Source organism: Nomascus leucogenys, chromosome X (assembly GCF_006542625.1).
Source record: "Nomascus leucogenys isolate Asia chromosome X, Asia_NLE_v1, whole genome shotgun sequence".
NCBI lineage: Eukaryota > Metazoa > Chordata > Mammalia > Primates > Hylobatidae > Nomascus > Nomascus leucogenys.
Window position 1 is genome coordinate 42,432,283 of NC_044406.1, and position 23,633 is coordinate 42,455,915.

Consider the following 23,633-nt stretch of genomic DNA (forward strand, 5'->3'; position numbering starts at 1 on the left):
GGCCTGCCCTATTCCATGTTGGTTTCACTTGTTCCGTCCTCAGCTGTCCCCTCTCTTGGCCTGCTTGTCTTGGTTCAGTGCAACTTCCGGGTTCCAGCGGTTCTCCTGCCTCAGCCTCCAGAGTAGCTGGGTGCAGGTGCATACCACTACGCCCGGGTAATTTTTTTTTAATTTGAGATGCCCAGGCTGGAACTCCTGAGCTCAGGTGATCCGCCCGGCTCAGCCTCCCAAAGTGCTGGGATTACAGGCGTGAGCCACCGCCTCTGGCCCGGACTCTTGCCCTGCTTCCAAATGCTAGCTAACCTGTGAGCGTTTCGCCTGTCCCCTTTATTTGCCATCCTCAGTGGTGACTCACTTGTCTTCCTTTCTGTTCGTCAACTTTCCTTTGCATTTTCACTTGCTTATCCTCACCTGCTCTGCTTTTATCTACTAGCTTACATTCCTGACTCGCACCTGATGCCAGTACGCCCTCACCCGACCCCACCAGGTCAAAGTTTCTTCGTCCCCAGATTCCCGTGTGCTCTCCAGCGGGCGGGGCCTCGCTGGAAGACGGGAAAGCGGAACTTCAGTCCAACCGTGAAGCACCTGTTAGTTTCTGATACGGAAAGGGCGGTGCCTTATGGAGAAGCTGCCAATAAAGAGCCGAGATGAAAGGGGTGGGTGAACCAATGAGACTAGGAGACAGGATCGGGGGGTGATCTGGAAAGCGCGATCAGTGAAGTGGACGAACGGCAGGACAAGGCCGGTCTAGTGACAGGAATGGGCCGATGAAGCTCTGTAGGGACGATGGGTAGGCCGATCGGGCCGTGTCCTCGGCGTCCCGATCCGACGGAATTTGGAAATCCCCGGGGCTACTCATACATTGAGCTTTTAGGAGCGGAGGAGAAAAGCCACCACCCCGACGATCCCGGCTCTCGCACCACCTTTACTTAGGTGGCCCGGCAGCGGAAGTGACGAACACGGAAGTGGTTTTTCTGTTGCCGAGGGGACGGGCCAGGCAGATGCCAACATGGCAGCGGTTGGGGTTGGTGGTTCTACCGCGGCGCCCGGGCCAGGGGCGGTTTCCGCGGGTGCGTTGGAGCCGGGGACCGCGAGTGCGGGTGAGACAGTCTGTGCCCGAGCGGTCGCTTGGGAGGCGGAGGTCGGGATCGCTGGGAGTCGGGAATGTTCCTCACTAAAGTGAGAGGGAGCATCCCGTATGGACCGACGTGTGTGTGTGTCTGTGTGTGCACATTGTGTGTTGGGGGCGGGGAAGAGAACATTCTGAGTGATTGTGGGATCCTTCCGCATATGGAGAGTAGAGGCCATTGTGAGTGTGGTGGGTAATTCTTTTTGGGAAGGCTAAGGCCACCGAAACCATTCTGAATATGTGGAGTCCTTCCGTGTGGAAGAGACCATTCTGCGGGTGTGGGAGTTCCTCACTGAAGAAGGGGGAAACTATTCTGAGGGTGGTGGTTCCTTCCTTATAAAGGGACAGAGACTATTGTGAGTTAGGGTGGGGCGAGTCCTTTATGTGACTAGAGAGGGTCCATTTTGAGGATGGGGGTGTCCTTCATTATGTGCGGAGGAGACCGTTCTGGGGGCTCCCTTCCTAATGGAGGTAGAGTTCATTGTGCATTCAGGTGGGAGGGCTCATCGTTATATGGTGGAGAAAGAACGTTCTGAGAGTGCCGGGTCCTTCCTTATAGCAGAGAGAGCTCATTGTGAGTGTGGGTACAGCAAGGAAAAATTCATTAGCTAGAGGGTTGGTGTGTGGTGGTGGGAGGGCAGACCATGTGGAGTGCAGGGAAATATTTCCTCATGTGGTTGAGGGAGCCAGACCTTTCTTGGTGGGATAACCATTCCTGATACAGGATTCAGTCCCTGGGAGCATGTGGGAATCATTGCTTGTATTTAGTAGACTACTCTGGTTCGAGAGGAACCAGTTGTCACAGGAGTGAGGGGTTGGAGAGACCATGCTGGGTATGAGGAGGATCATTCCATATGGGATATAGGCCATTCTCAGTGTGAGGGAATCGAATCATTTCTTAGATGGGAGAAAGACTGTTCTTAGGGGTGAACATACCTCATATAGTGGCCTCATTCCCTGCATTGATGTATTATTCTTTACATGAGACAGTCCCTTGTTAAACAGGAGCATCATTTCATATAAATTCTCAGTTTTCTCATCCATAAATGGGAATCCTCGCAGTTCTTTTGGAGATGACAGTGATATGAGTCTATTGAGGTAATCCATAGAAATTCCTTAACCCAGTGATAGGCATACAGTAAACACTCAATAAATGTGGAGAATGTAGTTGTCGGTATTCTGTCTGGGGAAGAGTTGCTTCTCACTTAGGAGGAAGCCGAGGCGCGTGGCCAGGGCTTGCCTCAGCCATTACCTGACACCTAGGTAAGGATTCCAGGTATGGACTGGACAGGGTGGGGCCCATTTCTCCCTTCTGGCTCTTCCTGCTCGTGGTGAGGCAGTAAGCCGGTAGGAGTCAGACCCTCATTGGATGAGGGCAGGCAGGCTGAGGGAGCAAGTAGCCGTGGCTAGGAGGGTCCTGAGTGAGAAAGGAAAGGGGGTGGGTGGTGGTGTGGCTGTGCCCCAGCGGCTTCTGACCCCGTCCTTCCCCCTTGCCCCTTCCGTTCCCCACAGCTCACAGGCGCCTGAAGTACATATCCCTAGCTGTGCTGGTGGTCCAGAATGCCTCCCTCATCCTCAGCATCCGCTACGCCCGCACGTTGCCAGGGGACCGCTTCTTTGCCACCACTGCTGTGGTCATGGCGGAAGTGCTCAAAGGTCTCACCTGCCTGCTGCTGCTCTTCGCACAGAAGAGGGGTACGAGCCAGGGACGGGGCTGCACTGGGGTCGGTGGGTGAGACGCCACATGTATGTGTGTGTGTTCACACAGACGGTTTGCTTCAGGAGTGTCTCCAAATCTCAACCTGCCTGGGGCGCCACTCCAGCTATGCGTAGCGGCATCTTACACTTTTCTAGCCCTAACAGCCGGGGAGCCGGCCTGTGTAGGCTGTAGGAGTGAGATTGTCTATGCTTATAAAGTAGCAGGGGTCTCTCACATGTGATTTAGCTTCATATTATGGAGAATTCCGAATACATGCAAAATCAGAGAGAATAATCAAATAGTAAAATATCCGTGTACCCATCCTCCAGAGTCAGCAATTAGCAGCTCATGGCCGCTTTAAACAACATCAGTGATTGTTCACTCACTGCCAATCTCTATGTCTACCTACGTCCTTATCCCCTTATTATTTTTAAGTAAATCCCACACGAAGTAATATTGTATGGAAGTAAATTTCCCTGAATTATCTTGAATAAATGTAGCTGGGATTACAGGCACATGCCACCATGCCCAGCTAATTTTTTTGTATTTTTAGTGGAGACAGCGTTTCACCATGTTAGCCAGGATGGTCTCGAACTCCTGACCTTGTGATCCACCCACCTCAGCCTCCCAAAGTGCTGGGATTACAGGCGTGAGCCACCACGCTGGCCTTCTTTGGTATCTTCTAAATCTGTTAATCTCTAGGGGTTTTTTGGTCTTTGCAATTAATTTGTTGGAGAAAACAGGTCATTTGTCTTGTAGACTTTGGGTAGTCTGGATTTTGCTGACTGCCTCCCTGAGGCAAATATTCTCAAAAATTTAACAAATATTCTGTCTTCTACATATCTTGTAAATTGGGAGTTGGGTTTATCTACTAATTTCAACATCTCCCTGAAGGCCTTCTACTTTGAAGTGTTGCCCAATTGTTTCTCTAAAAAGGTCTTGCATAAGTAAAGGGATGGAGATGAATTATGCACCTTTGCCCTTTGTTTACATTGAAGAGAACATTCTCACCCACTTGTTAACTCCAGGTTAACAAGAGACCTGCTCTTACCTTTGTTAACTCTGTGAACAGTGTAGATGTGAACACTGCCTCAGGCCGTGGGGGTAGATAGGTTGGCAATGCAGAGGAGCAGCTTGTCCTGGTTGCTGATGGAAGATGGAAATAACAGATAGCCACAGACTTAATCACAGGCCTTCATCTCTTAGCCACAATTTCAGCACCCCTCCCTCCCCCGCCCGGAATTTTTTTCCCCTGAATTCAAGTTTGGAGACCAGGAGTGGACAGGGTTTGGTGAATGAACATCAGTAGGAGTTCCTGGGACAACCTTGTTCAGTGTTTGAAGAAGTTTTGCCTGTGGAGTGACACCCAGCTGTGACTTAAAAGATGAACTGCTGGCTGGGCGTGGTTGCTCACGTCTGTAATCCCAGCACTTTGGGAGGCCGAGAGGCAGGTGGATCACGAGGTCAGGAGTTAGAGACCAGCCTGGCCAAGATGGTGAAACCCCGTCTCTACTAAAAATACAAAAATTATCCAGGCGTGGTGGCGGATGCCTGTAATCCCAGCTACTTGGGAGGCTGAGGCAGGAGAATTGCTTGGACCTGGGAGGCAGAGGTTGCAGTGAGCCAAGATCACGCCACTGCACTCCAGCCTGGGCGACAGAGCAAGACTCCTCACCCACCCACCCACCCTGTCCCGCCAAAAAAAAAAGATGAACTGCCAAAAAGTGGGGCGAGCTTTGCAAAGGCCTTGTTACATAGGAAATGATTCTCATGTTTTTTGTTTGTTTTGAAACGGAGTTTTGCCCTTGTTGCCTAAGCTGGAGCGCAATGGCACGATCTTGGCTCACTGCAACCTCCGCCTCCCGGGTTCAAAAGATTCTCCTGCCTCAGCCTCCTGAGTAGCTGGGATTATAGGCTAATTTTTGTATTTTTGCTAGAGACAGGGTTTCATCACATTGGCCAGTCTGGTCTTGAACTCCTGACCTCAGGTGATCCACCCGCCTTAACCTCCCAAAGTGTTGGGATTACAGGCGTGAGCCACTGCGCCCAGCCCGATTATCATGTCTTCACTGGAGCAGGTCCCAAGCGGACTTCTGCTTAATGGTCAAGCCTGCATTCATCCATGTGGCAGAGGCAACTCTGTCTAGGGCTGACAGAAAGATGCAACAAGGGGGAGATGGCCCCTGCCCTCGGATGGCATATGGGTCAGTGAGGAGCTAGGATAAGTCTAAAAGTCGAGACTATGCCTGGTGTGGTGGCTCACATCTGTAATCCCAGAACTTTGGGAGGCCGAGGTAGGCGGATCACGAGGTCAGGAGATCGAGACCATCGTGGCTAACACGGTGAAGCCCCGTCTCTACTAAAGATACAAAAAATTAGCTGGGAGTGGTGGCACGCACCTGTATTCCCAGCTACTTGGGAGGCTGAGGCAGGAGAATCGCTTGAACCTGGGAGGTGGAGGTTGCAGTAAGCCGAGATGGTGCCACTGTGCCAAAAAAAAAAAAAAAGTCTAGACTAAACTTCTCTTCTGTGTGGGAGACAGCCCTCCACCCGAGCTCCTAGGGCTTCTATTTCATAAGCTCCAAGTTAATGATGGTTATTTCTTTTTTTTTTTTTTTTTTTTTTTTTTTGAGATGGAGTCTCACTCTGTTGCCCAGGCTGGAGTGCAATGGCATGGTCTTAGCTCACTGCAACCTCCGCCTCCCAGGTTCAAGCAATTCTCCTGCCTCAGCCTCCTAAGTAGCTGGGATTACAGTCGCGTGCCACCACACCTGGCTAATTTTTGTATTTTTAGTAGCGATGGGGTTTCAGTGTTGTTGGCCCAGCTGATCTTGAACTCCTGACCTCGTGAACCACCCGCCTTGGCCTCCCAAAGTGCTGGGATTACAGGCGTGAGCCACGGCGCCTGGCCTAATGATGGTTATTTCATTGTACACAAATGTATTTAGTATTGAGTGCTTGCCCTGAATGGGGCTCTCTGCCAGGGAGGTAGGCTCTAACATGAGTGACATGCTCTGTGATTAGCAGACACGGATGGCTGATTCTTTTGCTGCCATTAAACTGAGTCTCAGAAAAGCTTACTGGAAACATGGTTGTACTCTAGGGAAAACTGAGATCACATACTTCATTCCAGCCCCCAGGGATTGGACAGCAGGGTGGATGGGGGAGTCACGGGAGCAAGGCCTGTTCCCAGCCTTCAGGGGTTCCCCATGTATGGCTGTCAGTGCTAAGAAGGGCTCTCCTCCTCCCACCTAGGTAACGTGAAGCACCTGGTTCTCTTCCTCCATGAGGCCGTCCTGGTGCAGTATGTGGACACACTCAAGCTCGCAGTGCCCTCTCTCATCTACACCTTGCAGAATAACCTCCAGTATGTTGCCATCTCTAACCTACCAGCTGCCACTTTCCAGGTGAGCCCCAAGCCCAGCATGGCCCCAGAGGAACTAACTAGGTTGGGGACTGGAGTATGGGAATACCGTGGTGGGGGGGTGTTGCAGAGGACAGGGGCTATGTCACCTTCAGAATGTCCTTGGAACTCCTTCAACCTCCCTTTTCTCGTCTGTGAAAATTGGGGGTGGAAATAGTAATGCCTGTTCACTGAGATGCTAGGATACTTAAAAGAAATAATACCCGTGAAGAGCCCTTGATTGGCGACAGATAAGCTTTAGGCTATTTGTGGGCAGTTTTGTGAAATGGTTAAAGAGCCTGGATTCTGGGGCCAGGCTGTCTGGGTTCAAATCTCAGCTCTGCTACTTTCCAGCTGTGTGATTTTGGGGCACGTCACCTAACCTCTCTGTGCCTTAGTTTTCCCACCTTTAAATTGGGGCTTACAGTGGTGCTCACTTCAGAATGGTGTTGTGAGAATTAAATGAATGAATTCATGTGCAGTGCCTAGAACCACAGTGATACATTGTAAGCACTATGTAAGTATTTGCTGACATTGTTGTGGCTACTGATTCATTTGTATCAAGTCCCTCATCACAAAGATACTTCCATACCTCAGCCATCTTTTATAGAGGATGATGCCAGGGCTCAGACAGGGCAAGTGCTTTGTCCCCAGTCACACAGCCAGGAAATGGGATTGGGATGTGGATTTCTTGGCACAGCCATCCTTTTGTGCACTTGCTGGGAGAGACCTCAGAACTGTTTCGCTGCAGCTCAGCCAATGGCCAGTGGCTGGCTCCTTTTGCTGTTTTTGTTGTCATACCCCCCACCCTGTCCCTCTGTTGTGCCTGGGGGCCCACAGTGGGTGCTGCCCCCCATGTGCACCTGTTGGAGGCCAGGGTCAGCCCTCAGTGCCTTCCACGTGCCACTCGCAGGTGACATACCAGCTGAAGATCCTGACCACAGCGCTGTTCTCCGTGCTCATGCTGAATCGCAGCCTTTCCCGGCTGCAGTGGGCCTCCCTGCTGCTCCTCTTCACTGGCGTCGCCATTGTCCAGGCACAGCAAGCCGGTGGGGGAGGCCCACGGCCACTGGATCAGAACCCTGGGGCAGGCCTGGCAGCCGTCGTGGCCTCCTGTCTCTCCTCCGGCTTCGCAGGTGTCTACTTTGAGAAGATCCTCAAAGGCAGCTCAGGCTCCGTGTGGCTGCGCAACCTGCAACTGGGCCTCTTCGGCACAGCACTGGGCCTGGTGGGGCTCTGGTGGGCTGAGGGTACCGCCGTGGCCACCCGCGGTTTCTTTTTTGGGTACACGCCTGCTGTCTGGGGCGTGGTGCTCAACCAGGCCTTCGGCGGGCTACTGGTGGCTGTGGTTGTCAAGTACGCTGACAATATCCTCAAGGGCTTTGCCACTTCCCTGTCCATTGTGCTGTCCACTGTTGCCTCCATTCGCCTCTTTGGCTTCCACGTGGACCCATTATTTGCCCTTGGCGCTGGACTCGTCATTGGTGCTGTCTACCTCTACAGCCTTCCCCGAGGTGCAGCCAAAGCCATAGCCTCTGCCTCTGCCTCCGCCTCCGGGCCCTGCGTTCACCAGCAGCCTCCCGGGCAGCCACCGCCACCGCAGCTGTCTTCCCACCGTGGAGACCTCATCACGGAGCCCTTTCTGCCAAAGTCAGTGCTGGTGAAGTGAGGGCTGGCAACAATGGGGGGACACAAGGGAGGGGGACTGGGGTGGAGGGTGTTGGGCATCTGCAGGACCCAAGTTGCCGCCCTCCGGGGCCTGGCTCCTCTGGGTTTGGGAGATGGTCTTTTCTCCCAGGTCACTGAGACTTCTGGAGGGGTGTGGGACTAGAGCTCGCTGTCACGTGAACCCTTCCTGGTAGGCTGACCCCATTCCCCTGGAGGGGGTTTTAGAGCTGCCACCTCTGCTCCCTCTAACCTCTTTGGAGGCAGGGTTGGGGGTACTGTCATTCAAGGCCTTTTTTTTTGTCTGCCCCCTCCCCGACCCTGTGCCCTCTTCTGGAGGTGTCTCGTCTGGGAGAGTCCCTCCCAGCAGTCCCTCCACCTCCATAAGGACACACTGGACAAAACTCCCACAGCTCTTCAGGAATGACTGATGCCTACCTGTGGGGTTCATTTGCCCATAGTTTGAGGCCTTCTCTCCTCCCTTACCACTGCTCTGGATCATGTTACCAGTTCCGTCTTTTGTGTGGCCTTGGGCCAGCTTCCTTGACACCTTGAAGATGGGCTTCTTGTGAGTCCCCAGGGAGAAAGGGACAAGAGCTAAGATTTTTGCATCAGCCCTTCTGGCAGAAGGTGTGGTAGGGGCCATTTGTTTTTTTTAGTTGACTTGGGATTTGTGGTGTAATCATATTATTATTGATCCAGGGTGTGGGAAAAATGGAGGTCCTTGAAGTGGCTGAATCTCATTGTATTTAAAACACTGTCAGTTGCCAGATGTAGGGTTATTTTTGGAGACGTCTAGGAGAGGAAAAATAAAGCTGCCAATCATACTCTTGATATCCGTCTGGCTGTGTGACGCACCCCTACCTCATGGGGGTGTCTTGGGATTGATGAACTGTGGAACCTGCCTCCTGCGCTCCCCAAAGCTTATTAACCCCTTAACTGTATCGGGGCGGGGTGTGTGTGTGCATGGAAGATGCCTGGGCTGTCTTTGCTATATGTAAATAGAGCCATTGGATCTTTATTTTTGATTAATTTGTTCTGATTTTTTGGTTTGTTTTTTAAGGAACTGTAATGAACAAATGTCAGGATATCCAATGCCAAATAAAGATGTTGTATTTATTTAGTCCACGTGTAGCTTTCTGACCAGGGGGGCACCATTACTAACCCCAGGACTACCAGCCTCACCACTGCCGCCCTCACTTGCTCAGGAAACCCGCCTGCCGGCGTAGCCCAGCTTTGTGTTTTTCTTTCCTCCCCATTCCCACCACAGGTTGCTCACCAAGGTGAAGGGTTCCTAGCCGCTGGGATTGAAGACATTGGCCTGGCCTCGTTCTCTCTTCTTGCCCTGGCCCAGCTGGGACCAAACTCTGATCAGTATTAGGGGTAGGGTGAGGTAGACACTGGACTCCCTGTCCCCACCATCCCCGCCCCACACAGGGCCGACATGACTAAGCCCTCTCATGACCCACCTCAGCTCAGCCCCCCCAGCCCCTGCCAGCTCCACACTATCTCTTAGCTGAGTTTTTGCAAATAAAATGTGTTGTGCATCTTGCCGACTTGGGTTGGGCAGCCTCGAAGGAAGCACTCAGGCATGGTGGGCAGGATCACCAGAAAGCTTTTATTTTAACCCAGAGCCAGGGAGGCCGAAGCTTCAATCCTGCTGCTTGGTTCGGGAGGCCTCTGCATTGGCCCGGAGCACAGCCCCTGGGGATGGATACGGCCGCTGCTGGAAGAGGGGCCCAGCTGCTGTGGTGTCAGCGCCAGTCTTAGCCTCATTCCGCTTGGGGAGTCCTGTTGACCACGTGCCCCTGCCGGTGAAAGAGTCAGGGGATGGGGATGGGTGATGTGGCGGACACAACCCACCTGGTCCCAATGAGGAATGGAGGAAGGAGGCCGGAGGATGGTGTCCACGTACTGAGTCAAGAGAGGTTGTCACTTACCGGGGGGCGTCTGAGTATGAGCTAGGGTCCATGGGGTCTAACTCTTCATCCTTTCGGCTTACTGCTGTGGAAGTGGCAGGGCAAAGTCTTCAATAGAGGCACCAGGAGCCCCTGATCACTGAGCCCCACCCCACAAGAAGAAATGAAGCCCCTGGCTGCCATGTACCACAGCACCCTCCTCTAGGCCCCAGGTCCAGGCATCTTTTTGAGGGCAGGCTTCCTCACACAGTGCGCCCTGCACCTTGCTGGTCTCACCGAGCCCCATTCTGCCCAGCTTACCCTTCTTGCTCTTGGGGTAGGGAGCCAGCTCCTCCCGGCGATGGTGGCGCCGTTCTTTGCCCTCTTCCCGGTCTGCCTTGTCATACCCGCGGTCCCGATCCCGTTCCCTGTCTCGCTCTCTCTCTCTGTCTACCTTGTCATAGCCACGCTCTCGATCCCTGTCAGACTTGTCGTGGCCCCGGTCTGACTTGTCGTGGCCCCTGTCTGGTTTCTCATGGCTGCGGTCCGACTTGTCATGGCCCCTGTCCGACTTGTCATGGCTCCGGTCCAACTTTTCTTCAGCATCTGAGGACACAAGTCTTGAAGTGACCTCTTGCCACCCCAGGACCCAGCAGCCTCTGCCTTCAACAACCTCCCTTGCCTGAGGCTGGGCCCGCCTGGTCTCACCTGCCCCTCTGATCCACTATCATTCTACTTGGCCTCTCTGTGAGAACTGCTAAGATCACTCACGGCACCCTTGTACCTGCCAACTCACCTGCATTACTGCTTCTGAGCTTCTTGGCCGATTTGGTAACCACAGAGTTGGGGTCATGTGGGGAGAGCCAGGATACGAGGTCTGTGTCCGCATTCCAGTAGTAAGGAAGCCCGCTGTGGGGCCGCAGGAAAGAAGCGTCAGCACAGATGTCCTTGCCTTGGATCCTCAACTCTTGTCTCCCCAGTCTCTGCCTATACCTGCCCCATGTCAGGACCCCACAGGCAGGATCCCCAGAATCTCTTCTCCTGAAGAGAAAACACTGTCGGCTGGGCGTGGTGGCTCATGCCTGTAATCCCAGCACTTTGGGAGGCCGAGGCAGGCGGATCACCTGAGGTCAGGAGTTTGGGACCAGCCTGACCAATATGATGAAACCCCATCTCTACAAAAAATACCAAAATTAGCCAGGTGTGGTGGTGTGCACCTGTAATCCCAGTTACTTGGGAGGCTGAGACAGGAGAATCGCTTGAACCCGGGAGGCGAAGGTTGCAGTGAGCCGAGATCACACCATTGCACTCCACCCTGGGCAACGAGAGTGAAACTCCGTCTCAAAAAAGAGAGAAAAGACAGTCTTCCAACCCCAGAGGAGCCAGGCCCCAGCGGGCAGCAACTTGAGTCCTGCAGATACCTAACGCCAACGCCCTCCACCCAAGGCTCCCTCCCTTGTGTCGTCCACTTAAACCTCACAACCAAGGTCAGCACAGGAAGGGTGAAGTCAGAAGTTAGCCCCCCCTCACCCAGGCTCACCAGGAAGGGTCGAACACCTTGTACCAGCTTGGTGGTAGGCCCTCCAACCTGGTGGCCTCGTAGTCCACAGGATCATCGTCATAGTCCTCGGCAATGATCTCTTCCTCTGGTTCTGGTAGAACAAGGTGGGGATGAGGAGAGCAGATAAGGACCAGGGGACCTCATCCTACATGTAGAGCCTAGAGACACACACTCACATTCACACAAGCCACACGTAAAAGACACGTGTGTGTGTGTGTGCCAGGAAGCATATGAAGTATCTTTCACATTCCAAATCCCACTCTCTGTATTAGGAGGTTTACAAAAAAAGGTTACCTAAATCTGTTTCTGGGTTCAGATGATGAGTTCTACTGTTAGCCAAAGCTATCTGGTTTCAGAGTTGATAGGGATTCATCAAAAAATTTACTCATCTTGGCCAGGCGTGGTGGCTCACGCCTGTAATCCCAGCACTTTAGGAGGCCAAGGTGGGTAGATCACGAAGTCAGGAGTTCAAGACCAGCCTGGCCAAGATAGTGAAACCCCGTCTCTGAGACTAACCTGGTCAACATAGTGAGACCCCTGTCTCTACAAAAAAGTACAAAAAAAAAAAAATTAGCTGGGCACAGTGGCACACGTCTGTAGTCCCAACTACTCAGGAAGCTGAGGCAGGAGGCTCATTTGAGCCCAGGACTTTGAGCTTGCAGTGAGCTATTATCGTGCCATGCACTCCAGCCTGGGCAACAGAGTGAGATCCTGTCTCTAAACAAATAATAAATAATATATACACCATAGGCACAGGTCACTCAATAGGCTTAAAAGAAAATCCAGCCTGGCCAACATGGTGAAACCCCATCTCTACTAAAAAATACAAAAATTAGCCAGGCACAGTGGAGCACGCCTGTGGTCCCAGCTACTCGGGAGGCTGAGGCAGGAGAATCGCTTGAACCCGGGAGGCGGAGGTTGCAGTGGGCCAAGATCGCGCCACTGCACTCCAGCCTAGGTGACAGGGCGAGACTCTGTCTCAAAAAAAAAAAAAAAAAAAAAAAAAAAAGTAAATCAATGATCATTGCCAATTTTATTTTATTTTTTTGAGACGGAGTCTCGCTGTGTCGCCCAGGCTGGAGTGCAGTGGCATGATCTCGGCTCACTGCAAGCTCTGCCTTCCGGGTTCACACCATTCTCCTGCCTCAGCCTCCCGAGTAGCTGGGACTACAGGTACCTGGCACCACGCCCGGCTAATTTTTTTGTATTTTTATTAGAGATGGGGTTTCACCCTCTTAGCCAGGATGGTCTCCATCTCCTGACCTCGTGATCCGCCCACCTCCGCCTCCCAAAGCACTGAGATTACAGGCGTGAGCCACCCTGCCCGGCCTGGGATCATTGCCAATTTTATTAACCACAAGGTCTATACCTTGCACACAGTAGGCTTGTAATAGATGTCAGTTATCGATGAGGAGAAGATGCATTTTCCAGTGCCTGGCACACTATAGCCCCAAATAGATGCCAGTTTTTAGTATTACTGACAATAAGGTGTGATTTGCAGCCAGAGCACAGTAGGCCTAAATGATAGATCCTCACTGCAACTACACTTGGCACACAGGAGACAGCAGTAGAGATTAGCAGTACTTCCTATTAGATACTATGTCATCACCCCCATAGAGTAATCCATGGATTTAACCTGGCATACAGTAGGCCCCAAATAGGCATTAAGTGGTCAGTATTATTTTCTGTTCTTTTTTGGATTTTTTTGAGACAGGGTCTCCGTGTGTCAGCCAGGCTGGGGCGCAGTGGCACAATCTCAGCTCACTGCACCCTCGACATCCCAGGCTCAAGCGATCCTCTCACCTCAGCCTCCCAAGTAGCTGGGACTACAGGCATGCACCACAACACACGGCTAATTTTTGTATTTTTTTGTAGAGACGGGGTTTCGCCGCATTGCTCAGGCTAATCTCTAAATCCCTAAACTCAACCAATCTACCCGCCTCAGCCTCCGAAAGTGCTGGGAATACCGGCTTGAGCCGCCACACCCAGCCAGTCAGTATTTTTAAGAATGAAATATCAGCCGGGCACAGTGGCTTCTGCCTGTAATCCCAACCCTTTGGAAAGCCGAGCGGGGGGAGGGGGTGTGGATGGCCTGAGGTCAGGAGTTAGAGGCCAGCCTAGCCAACATGGTGAAACTCGTCTCTACTAAAAATACAAAAATCAGCCGGGTGTGGTGGCACGTGCCTGTAATCCCAGCTACTTGGGAGGCTGAGGCAGGAAAATCGCTTGAACCCGGGAGGCGGAGGTTGCAGTGAGACGAGATCACGCCACTGCGCTCCAGCCTGGGCGACAGAGCGAGATTCTGTCTCAAAAAAAAAAAAAAAAAAAAAAAAAAATCGCCAGGTGTGGTGGGGCGGGGCGTGCCTGTAGTCCCAACTACTCGGGAGGCTAAGGCAGGAGAATCGCTTGAACCCGGAAGGCGGAGGTTTTAGTGAGCCGAGATCGCACCACTGCACTCTAGCCTGGGTGCACAATGAGACTCTGCCTCAATAAAAAAAAAAAAAAAAAAAAGAATGAAATATCTATTCCCCCAACCCCCTCCATTTGACACGCGGTAGGGATGGATGTCAGGAATCCATATCATTAACAACGAAAAATGCCTGCCACCCCATTGCTTGGTGCACAGTTGGCCCATGCTAGGTATCAAGCGTCAGTATCAACAACAAAAGTGCCTGTCGAGGCTGGCACGTGTTAGGTCCATCTGCTTTTAGCCGTCTCACCAGGCTCCAGATGTTTGAGGATGCCTCTCTTGGCCAAGCGGGTCTGCAGCGCAACGGGCAGCGGCATAGCTGATAGCGGACAGACCTAGGGACAGACGAACAAACTGACAAGCAGCTCAGATAAAGATTCATATCTGGATCCCGTAACCAAGCGCCTCCCGTAAACATGTACTCATCTGACTCCCATCTACTTAAATGAACCAGTAGCTGGGTGGACAGAACATACGCACTAAAAGATGTAAGAGGTAGGTGGCAATATCATCGCAACTCCCACCAACCCTACTGTCCCGAAACCAGGTGCTCCAGGGCCCTGTTCCTCGCCCAGGCCCAGGCTCCGCCCACCGCCTAAGAAGCCCGGCCCCTCCGCACTTCAGAAATGGGCTCATCCAGCGTCCCCCAAAGACTGCCGGGTGGGAGAAACCAAAGCGCTGGGATGGGGGAGCAGAGGGCAGCACTTCCTCCAGCTCCAAAAGAGTGCACCCACCCCAACGTTACCAATACACTCGTGCAGGTAGTGGAAGGCTGTCACACCGGCCGTCTCTCTCGTGTCGCCGCTACGATACCTGGGCCCACACACCTCTCTTCCCAAAACACAGAATGAGACCTTCTCTCAATGAGGTCTTCACTCCCCGAACCTGAAAGTAACTGGACTACGCTCAGGAGGCAATGAACAAATGGCAGAACTCGATTGGCCAATGACAGTGCGTCCTTGGCGTGACATGCGGCGTAGCGACCCAATCGCTGCCCGGTAATAGGCGGAAGGCTCCGACGCCGCTGTGCGTCTACGCTGGGGGCGTGGCCTGACTGCGCGGCCAGACGCCAGCGCCATGGAGGAGTACGCTCGGGAGCCTTGGTACGGCGATGGGCACTGGCATCCGGACTGTTGCTGCGACACCAAGGCCAGCCGTGGGGGTCGGGCGGGGGAGGCATCGGCCGCACAGAGCCATGTACCAGATTCGGGGGACTCTTAACGTATCTCCCGCTACCCCGACTCGGTTCCTGTCACTCGGGCTCCGTTATGAGGGGCCACAACTGTCTGCCCTCAGAAGGTGCGGCGAAGGCCGAACCACGCCATGTTTCTCCTGACTTCGTAATCTCCTAGTCCCTGTTAACGAAAAGAGACACGCTGGACGATCCATCCCGGCTAGGGGTGGTACGGTGTTGACCGGAAATCCCCAGAGTTGCCGCGGGTGGTTTTTCCCAGGTCGCCTTTGTCAGTGGCGGCGGGGCACGGATGAGCCTGTTGAGGGTTGGCGGGGACGGTGGATGCTTCCCGGGGTCGCTCTTGGTTTTTCCCAGTTGTGCCGGATTGAAAAGGGGCGGGACATGGTTGGACGGGCTCACCGTCGGAGAAGGGGTGCGACGCGGTCCTGCTTTGCTGACAGTCTGTCTTGGCTAGTTAACACGCCTATGTCGCTTACTGAAACGTCAACTCTGCGTGTGCCAATTCATTTAATCTTTGATCACAGTAAAACAGTTGGCTGATTCCTTGGTTGGTACACAGGGCGAAGACTAATATTTCTCCCCCTTTGCCCCATTTCTCGCTTTAATGGGGGGGTGTGTGGAAAAAGCGTGACAGAACTAGCTCCTTATTATCTGAAGTGTTTGTTCCTACTTAGGAACTTCCCATTCTGGTGACTTGGTTTCTCCCAGTTAGAAAAGAGTTCCTGTGACAGGACCTGGGGGAGGGCTTAAATTAACCCTGTCCTTCCCTTCCTGCTTGCAGCCCATGGCGAATTGTGGATGATTGCGGTGGAGCCTTCACTATGGGTGTCATCGGTGGCGGAGTCTTCCAGGCCATCAAGGGTTTCCGCAATGCCCCTGTTGTGAGTCCAGGCCTTCCCTGGGTTGGTGTGGGGTCAGCTGTCTTGCCCACAAGGGAGGCTGCTCTGAAAACTGCTTGGAGCTGCCAGTCACGTGCACTTATTCATTCTGGTGCCCAGTCACCTACTATGTGCCGAGCCTGGCTCCTGTATCTGGGATTTTGTAGGGATTGCAAACATGGCCTCTGTCTTCCACCCTCCACCCCACCCAACTGGAGCTCCTCTGTGGAACTGCTGTGTCGTTCAAAGAGTCATCACCAAATTTTAAATGTATGTGCAAAGCCAGACAGATTTTTTTTTTTTTTTGAGACAGAGTCTTGCTCTGTTGCCCAGGCTAGAGTGCAGTGGCACGATCTCGGCTCACTGTAACCTCTGCCTCCTGGGTTCAGGCAATTCTCCTGTCTCAGCCTCCCAAGTAGCTGGGACTACAGGCGTGTTCCACCAGACCTGGCGAATTTTTGTACTTTTAGTAGAAATGGGGTTTCACTATGTTGGCCAGGCTGGTCCCGAACTCTGGACCTCAGGTGATCCACCTACCTCGGCCTCCCAAAGTGCTGGGATTATAGGCGTGTGCCACTGTGCCTGGCCAGGTTTGTTTGTTTGTTTTTTAGACAGCATCTTGCCCTGTCGCCTAGGCTGGCGTGCAGTGTCCTGATCATGGGTCACTACAGCTTCCACCTCCCAGGCTCAAGTGATCCTCCCACCTCAGCCTCCCAAGTAGCTGGGACCACAGGACTGCGCCACCACGCCCGGCTATTTATTTATTTATTTATTTATCTGTAGAGACGGGGTTTCAACATGTTGCTTAGGCTGATCTCTAATTCCTGTACTCAAGTGATCCACCCACCTCAGCCTCCCAAAGTGCTGGGATTACAGGTGTGAGCCACTGCGCCAGGACCAGACACATTTTACCTAGAGGCAGATTCTGGCTCAGAAACCTGGATAGAGGAAAATGACAGGAATTTAATTGGCAGAGGGAAGACTGCCTTAAAGTTGAGAGAATTCTTTTAACATAATTCTTTTTTTCTGACCACCTCCCCTCCCAGAAGATCACAAATGCCATGACTTTAAATGCCATCTATTAGCCAAGGTCTCTGCAATTTATGTATGTAGCCCCGTCCCTCCCCTAGACTCCTGGAACTCTCCTCCCTGGATCTTTGCCCAAGTTTGTCATCATCAAGGTCTCAGCACAGATTCCCCCTCCTTCAAGAGGCCTTTCCTGACCCCTCAGCCCCAGTCATATTTCTTCATGGCATTTCCTCTACAGTGCAGATTGCTGTCTGAAGCTCCCTTGTTTATCTGCCCTTGCTCAAGATCTGTGTCTCCCACCGTTAATGTGAGCTCTGAGAGGGCAGGGAGCAGGTCTACCTTGTTCATGTCTGTATCCCTGCATATGGCATGGTGCTTGGCACATATAGTAGGTACTTGTTAATCATTCACTGAATGAATGAACGAACAAACGTATGAATGAATTAGCACTAGGCTACTAGTTCTTGGCCACTTTCCACATCTCTACCGCTGATACCTCTAACAGGTCCCCCATCTTCCCTCTCTTAAAAGTTGGAAACCTGTCTGCCAGTGGCTTCAGCCCTGCCCTAACGCCCTTCCTTCCTTTCCCCAGGGAATTCGGCACCGGTTGAGAGGTAGTGCCAACGCTGTGAGGATCCGAGCCCCCCAGATTGGAGGTGAGGGGCTTGGGGAGATAGATATAGGAGATGTTTTGGCAAATGTGGGAGTGGTTGATTCTTTGGGTCTAGGCTGCAAGTTGGGGGTTCAGATTCTAGCGCCTGCCGGAGACTTTCCAGCGGGGTGATGTTTCCCAACAATTGAATATGGAGGGGAAGAAAGTGGGTTCTGGAGTTTAAATCTAGGTCCTGACTGTTCCCTGCTGTGTGACCCTGGGCTAGTGGCTTAACCTCTCTGAATCTCACTTGTACCGTGGGGGTGGTGATAACAGTAACCACTTCATCAGTAGTTTTATAGTTTATGTAATTTACATACTACTAAGTGCTGGTTGCTATGCTAAACACTTTAATAACATTAACTAATTTAAAATTGCAGAAGTCAAATAACACAGTACCGCGAACAGGTCCTGGCACACAGTAAGCCCTCAGTAAACATTTTAACTATCATATTAACTGGGTTTCCTAACCTATTTCCTTCTCACTGAAACCCAAATCAGAATTCCAACTCTGTGTGGTGATTATGAAGCTCAAAGTTGCTCTGTTAAAAGCCATATGAAGATAAACCTGCTTGTAAATATTTGTCAGCTCCCCATAAAGGTGAAGGGAATGTTGATGGTGATTACAGACGGCTTGAAGTGGGAGCTACCACAGGATGGGGACAGATAGGAAATACTCTGTGTGGGTTTGCTATCTGCCTTTGTGTCTGGGTTTTTCTCCCTGTTCTTGGCCAAAGCATTCAGGCCTTGGAAGTCCCCTGAGATGTGAATTCTCAGGATTTCCCAGGAACTAATTAGGCCTCGGTTCCACTACAGGTAGCTTCGCAGTGTGGGGTGGCCTGTTCTCCACAATCGACTGTGGCCTGGTGCGGCTTCGGGGCAAGGAGGATCCCTGGAACTCTATCACCAGTGGAGCATTGACCGGGGCTGTGCTGGCTGCCCGCAGTGAGTGACCCCTGGCCCTGGCCCAAGCCCCTTCCACCCTGTTCTGCCTGCCCTCACCTCTGTTTCTCTGCCTCCAACTCCCCCAGGTGGCCCACTGGCCATGGTGGGCTCAGCGATGATGGGGGGCATCCTGTTGGCCCTCATTGAGGGCGTTGGCATCCTCCTCACTCGCTACACGGCCCAGCAGTTCCGAAATGGTGAGTAACTGGTGGTTGGGGGAGTGGGAAATGCTCCACCTGGCCTCTTCCACTCATCCTTACCCAAGTCTCCCTTCTCCAGCGCCCCCATTCCTGGAGGACCCCAGCCAGCTGCCCCCTAAGGATGGCACCCCGGCCCCAGGCTACCCCAGCTACCAGCAGTACCACTGAGGGAAGCCACTGCCACCATGGGAGCTACTTCTCGGTTCCCTCCCCGATGATCTACCTCGAAGGGAGGGCTGGCTCCCAGTTAGCCCTGGGACCCTCCAGAGAGGGCTTCTACTCTGCTCCCTAGTCCCAGGGTGGGGGTGGGGCACCCCAGCTGCCCTGACAGATGGGTCCCCTTTTTCTCTCTCAGGGCACCCCAGCCCCACACACACATGTACGAAGTTCTCACCCCAGCTCCTTTGTGTGGCACCCTGATGAGTATTTAAAGCCCGTTTTAAAATGCCTATGTGTGGACTCCTTGAACTGCCTATGGGGCCCCTCCTTAGGACAAGGGGCAGAGCCTGCTTCAGGGACTCGGAAGCCCTAGGACTTGGAGGCCCACAGCAAGTGGGCTCTAGTAAACGTCTGTGGGATGGATGAGCAGGAAGGGAGAATGAAGATGTTAATTAGGGACATGAATAAGGTTGTCTGGGGCCTGGTGATGGGTCCTAGCTGTCAGAGGAACAAGCTTGGGAAAGAAGTGAATAAACACCAGGATTGCTGGGGGCGGGGGTGGTTCTGGATGTTGCATCCCTGACCCCATCCCCCCACACACACCCCAATACCCCTGACTCCTGTTCCACAAGCCCCAGTCACCAAGGCTGGGAAATGTGGCCTCACAGGAGTCCCTTCTTTCTGGACACTTAGCATGGCATTTGTGAAGGTGTTTCCCCTCCCTCCATGTGGCCTCAGGGTGGATCTGGGATGGAAGAAGGGGGCCAGGAGACTTAGCTCCCTCAAAGAAGGTGCCCTGGATCAGCCTCCCCTTCTGTCACAGAGCTGCTTTTCTGTTCTTCTCTGCTTAGTGTGGTCAAGTGTTTTTATTTGTTGTTTTTGAGAGGGAGTCTTGCTCTGTCGCCCAGGCTGGAGTGCAGTGGTGTGATCTCTGCTCACTGCAACCTTCACTTGCCGGGTTCAAGCGATCTCCTGCTTCAGCCTCCTGAGTAGTTGGGATTACAGGCGTCCACCACCACACCCAGCTAACTTTGTATTTTTAGTAGAGACGAGGTTTCACCATGTTAGCCAGGCTGGTTTCGAACTCCTGACCTCAAGTGATCCGCCCACCTCGGCCTCTCAAAGTGCTAGGATTACAGGCGTGAGCCACCACGCTCGGCCAATTTTTTTTTTTTTTTTTTTTTTTTTTTTTTTTTTTGAGACGGAGTCTCGCTCTGTCACCCAGGCTGGAGTGCAGTGGCGCGATCTCGGCTCACTGCAAGCTCCGCCTCCCGGGTTCACGCCATTCTCCTGCCTCAGCCTCTCCGAGTAGCTGGGACTACAGGCGCCCGCCACCACGCCCGGCTAATTTTTTGTATTTTTAGTAGAGACGGGGTTTCACCGTGGTCTTGATCTCCTGACCTCGTGATCCGCCCGCCTCGGCCTCCCAAAGTGCTGGGATTACAAGCGTGAGCCACCGCGCCCGGCCCGCTCGGCCAATTTTTGTATTTTCAGTAAAGACGGGGTTTTACCATGTTGGCCATGCTGGTCTCGAACTCCTGACCTCAGGTGATCTGCCCACCTCGGCCTCCCAAAGTGCTGGGATTACAGGCGTGAGCCACTGCGCCCGGCCAGGTCAAGTGTTTTTAAAGGGTAACCACAAAATAACCAGAAATGAGTTTTCATTTTGGGATGGGGGAGCTAGGAGATTTTTCTGGGCGGACATGCCCCCGCCCCCAAGCTGTGACTTCTGCGAAAACCTCTACATGGGTGGGGCAAACATTGCCTACACTGGGGTGCAGAAGCCACGGGGAGGCTCAAAAGCTTCCTGAGGAGTTAAGGGTTTCCTCTGCACAAACCGCTCCAGTGGCGAATGACCTCGAGAGACATGAAGACCGTCCCTTTCTTGCAAGCCAGTCCCTTACAAAACTGGTCTGTGGGAATGTAAAGAGTCCTCAGCGGTGACAGCTGTGACACCTGTTTGAGCGACCCAGTGCGGGGCAGGGCGCAGCCACGCCACTGATGGACCAGGGAGGGCAGCGCGGGGCCCGGCCTTCGGCCTCGAACCCGCATCTCCACAAGTATCGCGGCGGCAGCATCAGGCATGCATCTTTGAGACCGGAGCGCCAGTCAGACCCAGGGTGTTCCTTGTGTCCTGGGGCCAATACCTCCTTTAGTCCCGCCCCGGCCAATGCCTCCTTTAGTCCCGCCCCTTCTGGATCTTTGTGCCGGCCCTGCCCCCTGCAGGCCTTCACCTGCGTGGATCTAGCGCCGCCCCTGGAGAGTAGTTCCTGGAGGCCCTTCCCTTCCGAGAGTGCTGGAGGCTCCACGCTCCCGGGGTCTTCGGCCCCGCCCTGGTCGTTTCGCTCAGCACCGTCCCCTGAAGCCGCGGCGGGCCCCACCTGCCTACAACCACCCTGCTCCTCTGAGGCTGCGCCCCTCCATGCTCCCCGAGACCCACCGCCTCCCACCGCCAGGCCCCGCCCCTCTCCTGCGCGCGGGGCCCGCTGCGCAGTCTCCAGACTGGGGGCGGCCGGACCCACCCGCGGGGCCTAGGAACGGTCCTTCAGCGCGCCCTCGGCCCGGGTGTCCTGACCGCTTGCGGCGACGTTCGGGGCCTCCTCCGGCCGCTGGCTGGGGCGGGGCTGGGGGGCCGGAGTCACCTGGAGTGGGGCGGGACCAGCACCATGTTTAGAAGCGAGGGAGCGGGCTGGGAAACCGAGGCTAGGGGCCTCGCGTGAGAGTCGTAGGGCGGCTGGGGACGGTGCCGGGGGAGGGGGGACTCCGTGGAGGCCTGGCGTCAACGGCATCACCCGGGCTCACCAGGCCCCGAGGTGGGGCTGGGGCGCCCTGGGTCTTCCGCGGCTCGCGAGCTGGGGCGCGGCTGGGGCGAGCCCTGAGGCCCCGCCCTCTGACTGACCTAGGCCGGGGGCCGGCAGCCTCTGTTCCTAAAAGAAGGGAATACGGGGTGAGACCCTCGGTTGTTTCGACGAGAAGAGACTACCGAGACCAAGGGAAGACGGGGTATGGAGAGATGAAGAGAGAGAAATAGAAACAGACATGCACGTAGGGAGGTAGAGACCGACAGAGAGGTGGAAAGAGATCAATGAAAAGAGACAGAGACAAAGAGAAGGAGAGAGACGCTAAGAAATAGAAGAAGCTGCGTGAGGGTCAGAAACGCAGGCAGGCAGAGGGGAATACCACGTCAGATACAGGCAAACACAGGAGACAGTGAGGAGCGGGTGAGCTGTGAGCTGGCTTCAGGCCAGGCCTCCTCCGGCTGCCGCCCACCCACACCCTAGCTGCGGGGCCTCAGGGGACAGATACCTCACCTGCATCCTCTTGGTGTCTCTCTCTGGCACTCTCCCAGTCTCCTCTCTCATTTAATCCCATCTGCTTCCAGCAAGGACTTCAGCGGCTCTGTCTCAGGTTCCTCCTCCTGTTTCTTCCTGCTTCCTCCCTGACTAAACCCTTAGTCTCTGCCTCTATCTGTCTTGATTTCTCAGCTCCGCATCCTCATTTTTCTGCTGCGGTCTCCCTGGCTGGTGCTTTCACAGTGTGACCCCGGTGGCCCTTGAGTTTGCCACCCACCTGTCTGCATGAGGAGAAGGGAAATAGTCAGTGGGCGAGAGGGGTTAAGGAGGTGGGTGGGATCAGAGAAAAGCAAGGGGGTCCAGCCCTGACAGGTGTGGGATCACTTTACTCACTTCCTCAGGGACAGACCCTGACAGATCAGGGAGAAAGAGACAGACATGGGGGAATCAAAGGGACAGAAAGAGAAGAATAGGGAGAAAGACATAGAAAGAGAAGCCAGAGTTTACGGAGAGATAGAGATGCAGAAAAAGATACCAAGAGGCCAGGCGTGGTGGCTCATGCCTGTAATCCCAGCACTTTGGGAGGCCGAGGTGGGTGGATCACCTGAGGTCAGGAGTTCGAGACCAGCCTGACCAACAAGGTGAAACCCCGTCTCTACTAAAAATACAAAAATTAGCTGGGCATGGTGGCACATGCCTGTAGTCCCAGATACTCGGGAGGCTGAGACAGGAGAATTGCTTGAACCTGGGAGACAGAGGTTGCAGATAACTGCACTCCAGCCTGGGAGACTGAATGAGACCCTGTCTTGAAAAAAAAAAAGTGAGAAGGAGGGGCCAGGTGCAGTGGTTTATGCCTGTAATCCCAAAACTTGTGGAGGCCGAAGTGGGCGGGTCATTTGAGGTCAGGAGTTTGAGACCAGCCTGGCCAACATGGTGAAACCCCATCTCTACTAAAAATACAAAAATTAGCCAAGCACGGTGATGGGTGCCTGTAATCCCAGCTACTTGCATGGTTGAGGCAGGAGAATTGCTTGAACCCGGGAGGCGGAGGTTATAGTGAGCCGAGATCGCGCCACTGCACTTCAGCCTGGTCCGTCCAAAAAAACAAGTGAGAAGGAGAAAGACACACTGATAAAGACACAAGACAGAGATAACAGGGAAAAAAGAAAAACAGGAGCAGAGAGGGAACGAGATTGAGAAGGTAAGACGGATGCAGAGGAGCAAGAGATGGAGTCAATGCAGAGGGAGGAGGAGCAAAAGGGAGACGGAAGAGAGGTGCACGCACTTCACCTTGAGTCTGGGGCTGCTGGTTTCAGTGTTCCTATTTCCGCTGCTCTCTTAGTGGCAGTTGGAGAACAGGGCTTGACAGGCAGGGCAGCTCTGACACCCCTGACCCCAACCTAGCGGCAGACCTTTAGAGACTGATGCTCTGACGTTAAAAAATGCGAACCATCCCA

The 23,633-nt window shown here is 53.5% G+C and overlaps 3 protein-coding genes across 11 annotated transcripts; 2 read left to right on the plus strand and 1 right to left on the minus strand.

Moving 5' to 3' along the window:
* The first annotated feature begins 970 nt into the window (after positions 1-970).
* Positions 971-9,452, plus strand: SLC35A2 (solute carrier family 35 member A2). Of its 2 annotated transcripts, XM_003276842.4 has the most exons (5): positions 971-1,100; positions 2,642-2,824; positions 6,084-6,235; positions 7,145-7,881; positions 9,167-9,452. In XM_003276842.4, the coding sequence occupies exons 1-5, from the start codon at positions 1,010-1,012 to the stop codon at positions 9,192-9,194; spliced, it is 1,191 nt and encodes a 396-aa protein (XP_003276890.2). In that variant the 5' UTR covers positions 971-1,009; the 3' UTR covers positions 9,195-9,452. The 2 variants fall into 2 exon arrangements, with proteins under 2 accessions (XP_003276890.2, XP_012354318.2); XM_012498864.2 differs by lacking the exon at positions 9,167-9,452 and having other exon boundaries at positions 975-1,100; positions 7,735-9,020.
* Positions 9,453-9,488: 36 nt separating this feature from the next.
* Positions 9,489-22,285, minus strand: PQBP1 (polyglutamine binding protein 1). Of its 6 annotated transcripts, none has more exons than XM_030807612.1 (7): positions 22,195-22,285; positions 14,076-14,160; positions 11,335-11,446; positions 10,591-10,703; positions 10,116-10,400; positions 9,837-9,900; positions 9,489-9,704 (listed from the first exon to the last, which is right to left on the minus strand). In XM_030807612.1, the coding sequence occupies exons 1-7, from the start codon at positions 22,243-22,245 to the stop codon at positions 9,548-9,550; spliced, it is 867 nt and encodes a 288-aa protein (XP_030663472.1). In that variant the 5' UTR covers positions 22,246-22,285; the 3' UTR covers positions 9,489-9,547. The 6 variants fall into 6 exon arrangements, with proteins under 6 accessions (XP_030663472.1, XP_004092463.1, XP_012354323.1 ...); XM_004092415.3 differs by lacking the exon at positions 22,195-22,285 and adding an exon at positions 14,571-14,938; XM_012498869.2 differs by lacking the exon at positions 22,195-22,285 and adding an exon at positions 14,560-14,795.
* Positions 14,837-19,175, plus strand: TIMM17B (translocase of inner mitochondrial membrane 17B). 3 transcript variants are annotated; one of them, XM_030807616.1, is made up of 7 exons: positions 14,880-14,928; positions 15,802-15,901; positions 17,166-17,315; positions 17,520-17,583; positions 18,396-18,524; positions 18,611-18,721; positions 18,804-19,175. In XM_030807616.1, the coding sequence occupies exons 1-7, from the start codon at positions 14,903-14,905 to the stop codon at positions 18,890-18,892; spliced, it is 669 nt and encodes a 222-aa protein (XP_030663476.1). In that variant the 5' UTR covers positions 14,880-14,902; the 3' UTR covers positions 18,893-19,175. The 3 variants fall into 3 exon arrangements, with proteins under 3 accessions (XP_030663475.1, XP_030663476.1, XP_030663474.1); XM_030807615.1 differs by lacking the exon at positions 17,166-17,315 and having other exon boundaries at positions 14,837-14,928; XM_030807614.1 differs by lacking the exons at positions 14,880-14,928; positions 17,166-17,315 and adding an exon at positions 14,979-15,124.
* Positions 22,286-23,633: the final 1,348 nt, after the last annotated feature.

Coding starts and splice junctions, on each gene's coding strand:
- SLC35A2 (XM_003276842.4), top strand. CDS start 1,010: ATGGCAGCGGTTGGGGTTGGTGGTTCTACCGCGGCGCCCGGGCCAGGG. Junction 1,101..2,641: donor GCCGGGGACCGCGAGTGCGG/GTGAGACAGTCT, acceptor CGTTCCCCACAG/CTCACAGGCGCCTGAAGTAC. Junction 7,882..9,166: donor ACGGAGCCCTTTCTGCCAAA/GTCAGTGCTGGT, acceptor TTCCCACCACAG/GTTGCTCACCAAGGTGAAGG.
- PQBP1 (XM_012498866.2), bottom strand. CDS start 14,461: ATGAGCCCATTTCTGAAGTGCGGAGGGGCCGGGCTTCTTAGGCGGTGG. Junction 14,161..14,305: donor CCTACCTCTTACATCTTTTA/GTGCGTATGTTC, acceptor GTCTGTCCCTAG/GTCTGTCCGCTATCAGCTAT. Junction 9,901..10,115: donor CTACCCCAAGAGCAAGAAGG/GTAAGCTGGGCA, acceptor CCACTTCCACAG/CAGTAAGCCGAAAGGATGAA.
- TIMM17B (XM_030807616.1), top strand. CDS start 14,903: ATGGAGGAGTACGCTCGGGAGCCTTG. Junction 18,525..18,610: donor GGCTGTGCTGGCTGCCCGCA/GTGAGTGACCCC, acceptor CAACTCCCCCAG/GTGGCCCACTGGCCATGGTG. Junction 18,722..18,803: donor GGCCCAGCAGTTCCGAAATG/GTGAGTAACTGG, acceptor TCCCTTCTCCAG/CGCCCCCATTCCTGGAGGAC.